Source organism: Anopheles darlingi, chromosome 3 (assembly GCF_943734745.1).
Source record: "Anopheles darlingi chromosome 3, idAnoDarlMG_H_01, whole genome shotgun sequence".
Lineage (NCBI taxonomy): Eukaryota > Metazoa > Arthropoda > Insecta > Diptera > Culicidae > Anopheles > Anopheles darlingi.
The window spans coordinates 37,910,939-37,920,938 of NC_064875.1; the positions used below are offsets into that span (position 1 = coordinate 37,910,939).

The following is a 10,000-nucleotide window of genomic DNA, read 5'->3' on the forward strand; positions in this document are numbered from 1 at the left end:
GTAGCTCACACGTGCAGCAATAATTCGCGTAACCAGCACGGTCCACGGTCGTAGGGACGGGAGGGTTATTGAGTAAACATTTGTATGGATCCGCTCGAGTGCACTTCGGTGTGCCATTGACAGCCTCTATTCATGACCGGCTTCATAAACTCGGTATCCCTGCCTGCCCTGTAGTTCCACATCTAGCGTGGTTTTGATATCACAGCTTCATATTTGAAGCTGCACGTGTTACGAAAACATTTTTCACGTGCAGCTCACCACCGATGTCTCCGACCAGCGCACAACAATGCATACACAACGTTCTGGATTGGCGTGGATTAGGGAAATTAGTTCCTGTATCATAGGTTATTTTGGTTCGCCGCACAGCACAGATGAGCTGCGTACGAGTGAGAGACTGATGCGGTGACATGTGACATGTGCAGGTACCATCGGGAAGTACCACCGGGAACCTAATTATTCGACCTACTAATATTGTCCGCTGGCCGGGCGGAAGGAAGGGTTCGCTATTCCACAACCAAATTATGCGTCTAATTGTATATTACAACTATTTATTGGCAACAATTAAATCCTAGTGCAGTGCACTTTGAATAATTTATTAGGTCCCGGAGTTAGTTTATTCGATTCTGCTGAAAGATGGCAACACAATTTTTAGCTCAGCTTCTCAAGGCTATGTGTTATGACGTTTTAAAGTATAACTAAATAGCTTTAAAACGTAATAAGTGACTGCTCATAATATTGATTATAGCAAATTTTTCTCACGAGTTAAAACATCTCGAATTTTGTGCCTAAAGTGTCAATTTTGCGAAGAAGTTTAAAAACCTTCTTTCATTCGAAGAAAACGGTTGCTGAAAGTTATTGTTTGTGGGTTTAACATTTCAAGGAATATGCTGTGACACAAACAAATGTGATATCTGGCTTCAAAAGGTTTAGAAGTGGAGATGAAAATGAGAAGATATAGATTTGTAGGGTACCGTGCAGTAGAACCTCTGGAAACTGGACACATTATTGATAGAAAATGTACAATATTGACTCATCTCATTTATGTTAGCATCTAAAAGTGGGTAGTTGACTGGATTGCTTCAAAAGAAGAGTAATTTGTTCAACTTGGAACTCGTAGTGGCCAGCGATGGGCAATGTTTGGATTAATGTAATTATTCTTTTGGTTTTTTTTTGTTGAGCCAAAAAATCGAAAAAAAAACTATCTTCCGGGACCTAATAATATTCACGTATGACTCACCTGTATAAAGAGCCAGGAGGTGGCCAGCGCCAAGCTGCTATACTGTCCATTGAACCGGTAATGGTAGGCGTAGAACGAAAAATGATACAAGTAGAAAAACCTGGAACAAGAAACAGAAAAGCCGGGTTTAAAGAAAACTCTCTTAGCTATAATTATCCCCGTAGATTGCAAAACAACATGAAACGAACTGGATCAACGAACTTCGGATCGAAGCAACCAGCGGAGCAGAGCAACGTTCATAAATAAACAATTAAACATCGAAACATCCGGAGGAATGCGGACGTAATGGAGCGTTCGTTCGACGTTGGACAGTTTCATCTCCTCTGTCCCTTCGCCTCCTCCTCCTCGACATGGCATATTATTACAAATTCCATCGCCAATCAACCCGCCCGTCGGCTTTCACCCGTCGACCTGAAGCAAACACATACTCGCGAAGGCGCACTTTACGATGCCATTCAGCTGCCACTTGGTTGACGTACAGGAAGGCAGGCTGGATGGCAAGAAGACGAGGAACTCTGTCTTGAATGTATAAATTGACAAGCAAAAGTACGATTGACAGGTTCCGGTTTCGTACGACGGCATATTTGAGAAACTCCAATCCTTTAGGTAGATCTCTCTCTCTCCTCTTTGCTGACGAATGCAAAGATCGTCGTCAAACTGATGAGACGCCTGCGTGTAGCGTCACCTAGATCCTTCTTATCATCCCCCCTCCGTGCCCTTTCACTTGACGCTCCTTATGGCTACTACAGCGCGAGCTTTCGGGCTGTCGACAAAATGCGGATAAGTGGTCATAATTTTATGAAGAGGGTTAATCGAAGGAACATCATCTTACGCATCCGGCAAGTCCTATGGTCTTATATTTAGGTCAGAAATTTATTCAATTTCTGCCAAACGGTTTCAGTCCCCAGTTTTCGGTTCCAGGCTAGGCCTAGGAATGGAGATAGATCAGCGAGCAAGCGAAGGAAAAAAGAATTCGCTGCCATACACCCATCAATTGAGCCGTTAAGGCGTTGCGTTGCCTTTTGCCAGGCCTATCGAGAATCGAGAAGGGCACCGGCAAGGACGCCAGACCGATCGCCAGGCCGCCGATGTCGAGAGATGCGACATGCGTTTGAAGGGCCGGATAAGAGGAATCGCAACGGTCAAACGGGTTGATTCGTGGTTCGTGGTGCGAACCGCGGAAAGGGGTTATCCGGTGGGGTAGCGATGGAAATATGTTTTGTCCCTTCTCCTCCCGGAAAAGGGGTTCTCGGAAGGTACCCTCCCTCCCTACCTCTGTCCCAAGGTGCCCTCACGTACTTTATTCGGTTTGCGCTCTCTATTCTAACGCCATTTCATTCGCCATTTTGGTCACCGTCCACGAACGCGTCCACAAGCAAAGCCCACACCAGCTTCAACAGAAGATGGAGGCAGAGTGGGAAAAAATGGACTACTTTAAATATTTTATCTCCCCTTCCTGCCCGCAAACAACAGATTCTTATCAGCCTCAATTCTTCTCAAACCCATAGAAACACAGACATTTCTATCACGGCATTGATGGCCATTTTTAGGAAGGTCATCTTCTTCAAATCTTTATACCGCCGCTGACGGCGACGTTGTTTATTTTGCAGCAGTGTCCACCTTCAATCTGCGAAGTAATGCGAATGAAGATTGGCGGCTGACAAAGCAGGAATGTAAAGTAGACCCAGAAAGCCAGAGATTTGGATAGATTTACTACACAGAAGAGAAAAAAGAAACGGTACAATAGTCCTAGTGCTTCATGTGCAGTAAAAGCATCTTCTCGAAGTATAAGCGCCACGATGTGGCAAGGTGCATTCGTTGTCCAGTGAGGTATCAGCAGCTCTAAAGATTGCAACTTCTTATTATTACAACCTGTACGACGATGGCTCACAACCAGAGCAATGGTAGAGAATGGTTTCATGCTAATTCCACGGGGCACATAGTCATACATTCTGATCCCAAAAGGCACCCCTCCACACCGGATGCTAGCGAACCGCCGCTTCAGAAGAACCGTGGCGTGTAAAGTGTAAAGATCCCATTCATAAATGCATGAACCTGTTGCTCTCTTTTATGCGCCCCTCTCCCAATAAGGCGCACACTACCGTGGCGAATGATTCGGAAGTCAATTCCTCGCTGGTGGACACTAGCTGCTGGCTGGCTGGCTGGATGATGATGGCAACATTCGCCACATTCTTCAGCACAGAAAATAGCCGGACGACGAACGGTCCGCAGCAGCAGCAGCCACGATTTCCATCGGATTATGCTATGGTGAAATCTCAAATCTCCTACGGAATACCTAATCAGACGAGCATTTCCGACGCTCACCAAAGCGGAAAGGCAGCCAAGGGACTTCTTGCGAAATTTCAGTATGGCTACCACACCACCGACCATAGTCCCTAGTACCATGGTCTTGCCTTTGCCAGAAATAAAACCCTATGCTAAGCTGCCCGACGACTGAGCTCCATCCTTTCCGTCCTATAGTGCTATAGTATAAGAAACGAAGCTGACCATCGCTTTCATATGCTTTCGTATGCTTTCCATACGAGTTGCAGCAGTACCATTCTGCTGCTGCTGCTGCTGCTGCTGCTGCGTTGGAACTGGTTTTAGTAGGGGCCCTCTTCTCTCGAGGGATGAGGCCAATCATAATTGACACTAATTCGCTACCTTTGGTTAGCCGGGAAGTGGGAAGGTTAATTGCACAGTGACCACTGCTGTGTTCACCCGGGGTTCTCCTCTCCAATGGCCAAAGGACGACGACTCGGTCAAATGAACACGTTTTTGACCAACTTTTCATTTCTCAAACTTAAACTCTTTTAAAATGGAACAAGCTGAGGTAAGCTGAGAAAAGAGGGACGCCCTTTAACGTAGATACAAAGTTAACCCACGACGAGGAGGGAGGAAACATCCTTTTGAACGCTTAGACTGGAGCAGGTAGAGTGTTCGGTTCTGCTAGTTATGTAATAATCCTGTATTTGTAATGGAAAATATAACGTCATGCAATTCAAACAGAGAGAGATAGAGAGAGAGAGTGGACTGGAGAAAGACGAATGATATTGATTCACGGATAGTCATGGATGGAGTGATCTGTCTGTCGCTTACGCAATAACTAATCGGATCATATATTGATCGAATACTCAACAACAATGACCCTCAATGATGAAATGCAGTGATTTGCAAAGCATAATGTTACGATAAAGATTGGTTTGAGGAACATCGTTCTATATCAGGTTAACTGTAACCATCTTGTTTAGACACGTCAAAAGAGATTTTATAGAAGTAAGATTCAGGAAAATTATTGCTATTAAAGCACCAGTTATAATTTAACGGAACGTATTTGTACAAGCACTGTGCTTTATGTGATAGAAAGGGTTTTTAGTCAATTAAGATGAGTACATCACGACAACCCAGGTGATACATCAGATTATAGGTATATAACAACTAATTTCAATTTATGTTGAAAAAAATAGCGCTTAAATTGGTTAACTGTATACAATGGTTTTAAAAATTCCACAACTTGTTATCTTTCTGCTGCCAACTGGACGGTGCCATAGTTTTCAAAACTCAAACAACGATCAATTTATTCCGAAATTCGAGAAACAGCTTATAATAGCAAGGAAAGGAAAGATTCTTCTACGGACGCGGCACGGTCATTGTTTCATGTCAATAAACACACAGGAAAATGTACCTAAACACAAACCCATTTCTTCAAAAAACCAAATTTTACTATCTTAAAAAGTCAATTTTGTATTTTTGTAGTGGCACCGTAAGATAACAGGACGATAAATATTTTAGTAGATTATCTGGCGCGATAAGGATATTCCTCACCATCATCTACAGTATTCTCTCAAATCATTAATCGTTACAACATTATCAGTTCTCCAAAGTCTCTTTCGCAAAATTATTATGTTTCGCCCTGATGCCCCTCCCTCTCACATTCCTCTTAAGCAACGGAGACATTTCAAATATGTGAAAATTCCTTTGTTTAAGACACATTCCATATGTACGGTGTAATCACAGCGACTGTCACATACTGTATCTGTGTGCGTACGTATCGACCGGTTTTACAACATTTTATCTTAAATTTTAGGGGCGATTTTCGGAAGAATACATTGTTGGCTGTCGTTTTTTTTTTTCAATGGTATCTCCCTTTTTTTCTGTACAAAATACATCAGCCATCAAATGCGAACTGAAGAGGAGGAAGAGGAGGAGAAAATCAAGTATTTTTATAATTGCGCCGTTATGGTAGCACCGGTAGCAAAAAAAAAAAATCCGCTCGACACACTCTCTCACGAATAACAGTTTTCCACAAATCCGAGAATAAATTCATATCGCAAATGAAGCTAGAAAAGTGTCGACAAATTAAAAAATGCTTTCATGATTGGTATCGTGTTCGACAAATGGGGGCCGACGCCGACGCCGCCACCACATGCGGGAAAACTGCAGCTTAAATTTCGGTTCAGGGCGTACATACTACCCACACTTCCTCACTGCATGTGTACCTGGATGTACCGAACCGACCGACTTGGTATGGGGCTCGTGGGGGTCGTCGGAATAATGTATAATTGGCTTCGTGATGTGGAAAATGGTCGGTGAAAGATTTTGTAAGGGGAGCCATAGTAATACAAATTGATTTTTCATCAATTCATACGTTTATTTATTTATTTTTTTCAAGGGAGAGAGAGAGAGAGAGAGAACGTATCACCATGGTGTGCACAAATAAGCTCCAATCTCGACACACGTACAAAAAAAGCAAATGAAAAATCATTCAGAACACCAGCGGAAACGTATAGGATAAAGCAATTGTTCCGGGAGCTTCCGGTGTGTATGTGAAGAACACAGAGAGCATCGCTATCGGAATTAAGCATTTGCCTCGAACATCAGTATCAAGGACATTACTATTTAGTGCCATTTAGCCGTAGAGAAAAAAGTAACGAAATTCACATTAAAGTGCGAGTGCACCATCCAGTATACGTTTATGACACTATGCTATTACCAAAAATGGATATGTCCATAATAGTAATAGTAGTAGTTACTAGGGGGTGTCCAAATTAAGATTTTACGCGATTACCGTTTCAACTGGTTCTTTCCTACGTAAAGGAATGAGCATCTGCTTTGCTTGTAGTGAGCTTTTTCTCCGGTTCAGGACAATAGACCCTTTTCAGGAAGACACCCTCGCACACATACACACACACCCACGGCCATGACGAATCATTGAACATTCAAACACAAACAATCTTACCCAAGGTTATGTAAGTTAAATGTTCCGAAACGTGACACTCCCCAGTTCCAACCAACCAACCTCAAGCGTGCATCAGCACTAGTGGCGGTGGTGATGGTGGTGGTAGTCACGATAAAGCCAATTAATATAAATGTAATCTCTTAATCCAATCATCACATGTCTCGAGCCCCCGAGCAGCAGCAGCAGCAGCAGCAGCATCCTCACCTAGAGCATATATCTCACACAAACCTTTCGAGTGGCATCATATTATCACCTCTACGACGACCTGGCGTTGCTCCTCTGTGTGTGTGTCTGGGGCAGAAGAATTGAAAGGTGTACGTACTACTATATCGTCCACTACCCTTTCTCTCTCTCAGACACCACATGCCTCATCTGTGTGTTCATCTTGCAGGATTTCTCCTCTCCGGACCTCGGTCTGTGATGTAATGAGCCGAATCCGGAAGCGACCAGCACCACCAACCCGGCACCAGTGCAATGGCGTCATTTCCATTAAGTGCGAGTCCGAGAGTCCGAGCAGCATCGACGGTGGATCGACTCACCTCGCCCCATCCTGGGACCGAGGAACCTTGTACCGAATGCACGAGAGAGGGTTTCAAGCGTTGAAGAAAGAGATTACGGATGCATCTCGCACCAGAGGTTGACCATTTTCCACTGGCCAACTCTGATGTACCGACCAACGCCTGGCATGTGTGTGTGTACGAGTGTATGTGTGTGTGTGTGTGGTACAGACTGTGGCGCGTGATGTTCCGACTCATTTGCCATTTCAACCGCACTAAATTATAATCCAAATAGAAACACCAATCCACACACAACTGTCCCAGACTTATCGAGAGACAGAGAGAGAGAAGAAAGGGAGAGGTGCGGTGCGGAATTGTACAAATTTCACTTCCATAACGTGTGTTGTGTCGTCGGTGGCATTTGCCTCCTCCAATCCACCGCCTGCTCCGCTTTCCAATGGGGAAATGTTCCGCAAAACGTACTTCAGAAATGGGACACATTGTCTTATTGAACAGCACACTCGCCTCTTCATGAGCACATTGAACAGAGAGAGTCCAAGAGCCCACCGACCGACAGCCAACCAACCACGAAAAAGGGGAAGGAAGGGAAGCAGCTGAGGGTTTCCGGTATTGTGTAGAACACACACACACATGTGTGTGGCACCAGGAACGATGGACGACACACACCGTCGGTATCCCGATGTCCTAATGTCGATAAATGTAAAGGACTCTTAATTTTCTATTTTAATTTAATTTCTGAACCCCAAACATCCCGGCACCGCCGTTTGTTCCTCTCTCTCTGCCTCGGTACTGGCATTTTGCAAACTAATCGAGTGAAGTGGCATCGAGGAGGCATTGGTCCCCAACGGATCCACACACCGACACGTTCGATGTCCGATGCCCGATGAAGTCGTCCGATGGTGGCGGCGTAGAGCCGTCCGTGGCGCTGCTATAACATAGTTCGACTTTTGTCCGCTGGATAACTTAACCGCACATTGATGGCTGCTGCTGCTGCTACTACCGCTACTAACGGTACTGCTGCTCCCAGGAAGCGCATTTAGAGGACTTTCCACGCACACACACACACTAAGCGTCAAACGCATCTGACTGTGCTCGTAGCGAACGACCGCGAAACAAATGCAATGTATGCAATGCCATCACTTTACTGGCTCTTATCGTTGCAACATTTAGCGCGCTTTCCACCGCTTTGTATTGGTACCGATCGAAGTCCATTTTTTTATAAATTCCGCAACCCAGAACACAACACTATTCTTACGTAGCTTTTATGCAAAACGAACTGATGACGACGACGACGCCGACTACGATCAAAAACGGTTTTCAAAAAGCGTGCCCCTACAGCATAATACGCGAGGCGCATAATTTGAGTAGTTGAACCATTTAATAGAGACCTGCTCTGCGCCCCTTCCGTTGCAACACTTGGAAAGAACCGTAATGCTAATGGCATTACTATGTTAATGCCACCTCTCGCTCTCTCTCTCCTCAGTACTCTTTGTGAATCGACCGGGGACTTGGAAGCGCCGTTCTAGCGTTCTGGCGTTCCATTGTCGATGGCGGGCATCGGGCCTAGCGTAAGGGTTCAATAATTATTTGCCATAAATTTATATCTTCATTGCATCGGACGTACCCGTGCGCGCCCGTGCTACCGGAAAGGTTGAGTCAATCGTAAAGCATTGCCAGCACCCACATTCTGCCCCGGGGGTAGGATCCCCGGGGCAACCGGACGACGAATATGTCGGTTAATAGCGCGCGCGCGCGCCTTCGTTCACGGGACCGACCGACCGGCGGTGGTTGCCGTTTCCCGGTGTTGCCATATATCAACGGCGAGCCCAACGCCCATCCGTTTATGCGTCCGCAAGCGAACTGAGGACCGGAGCCGGACGTTCCTCGGTCCATTCCGACGTTAGTTAGTTGGTTTTACAAAACTTAACTACCCTCCGCAGCCACGTCGCGACGGTGTTCACGAACAAAAGGGGATCTCTCTCGCTCTCTCTGGGTGTTCTCTGTCTGCACGGTGGAGGGCACGGCCCCGAGGCCAAGGACTCGACATAGCCCGCGAGCTGCAAGTGGAAGGATATCATAAATTCTATTTCCTTATGAGCATCGAAGAGGTGACCTGTACGGTCTTTGTTTGTTTATTCGATGGTTCCTTACACACCTGTTGGAGAAACGCTCGTGCTCGTGCTGCAATCGTCGCTGGTGCAAAAGTGAAGTACTGTTCACCGGTTTAACCCGGTTCAGCCTCGTCCCGGTGGTGGTGGTTCGACCGTACGAAACATCAAATACGAACATTGACGACGGACGAGGAGGACTTTAGGGTGAGGTTGACCGCCACCCATTTTTAATAACTTCATTCTGTGACGCTGCATCACAACCGTCGTCGCACTTTTCACCACCACTAATAACGCATAAGTGCCCACTCCCCGTGCACGTGGCCATGTGTGGCACTCTCTCTCTCTCCCTCTGGCTGGGTGCGTACTGGGCGAGCTTGAGCTGGTGCAAATATTATATATTGTTTGTTTTTCAGCTCCATTTGGTGAGCCAAGCCAAGGACCAGCAGCCAGGAAGGCAGGCCATTCAAGCCTGTTCGAATTAGAATCTGGCCACACAGAATAGATCATTTCTCAGCCAAGAAATGACGTAAAAAGAAACGAAAGGTGTCCTTTATTTATGTTTTTCATTGTCTTTTTGAAAAATATTGATGCAAATCCCTCGGTGATTTGTATGAATTTATAAAAATTAACTCTCTTCTTGCACATCACCTCCATTGCAGTAGGTTTTTGTTTATTTGTGAAACATATTTTGAGTTTCCCGTTGATAATTATCAGCCGGTGTCAGATGAAGCGTAACTACACATTTAACCTAATTTCAGCAAGAAAATGGATATCATCAAATCAGAAAATAGATTCCGTATAATTTCATTTTACGGAATTTTATAATTTTTACATTTACGCTAGAGTTTTCGCTCCATGTGGCACCGGCTATCCAATACAAATGGAACGAAAGTCC

The 10,000-nt window shown here is 45.2% G+C and overlaps 1 protein-coding gene across 3 annotated transcripts in view; it reads right to left on the reverse strand.

The window, feature by feature from the left end:
• Nucleotides 1-10,000, reverse strand: part of LOC125957038 (uncharacterized) — a 45,658-nt gene that overhangs the window by 3,303 nt on the left and 32,355 nt on the right. For all 3 annotated transcript variants that reach the window (XM_049689405.1, XM_049689404.1, XM_049689406.1), the window contains exon 10: nucleotides 1,238-1,337. In XM_049689405.1, coding sequence (XP_049545362.1) covers nucleotides 1,238-1,337 — 100 coding nt within the window. The remainder of the gene's footprint in view (nucleotides 1-1,237; nucleotides 1,338-10,000) is intronic.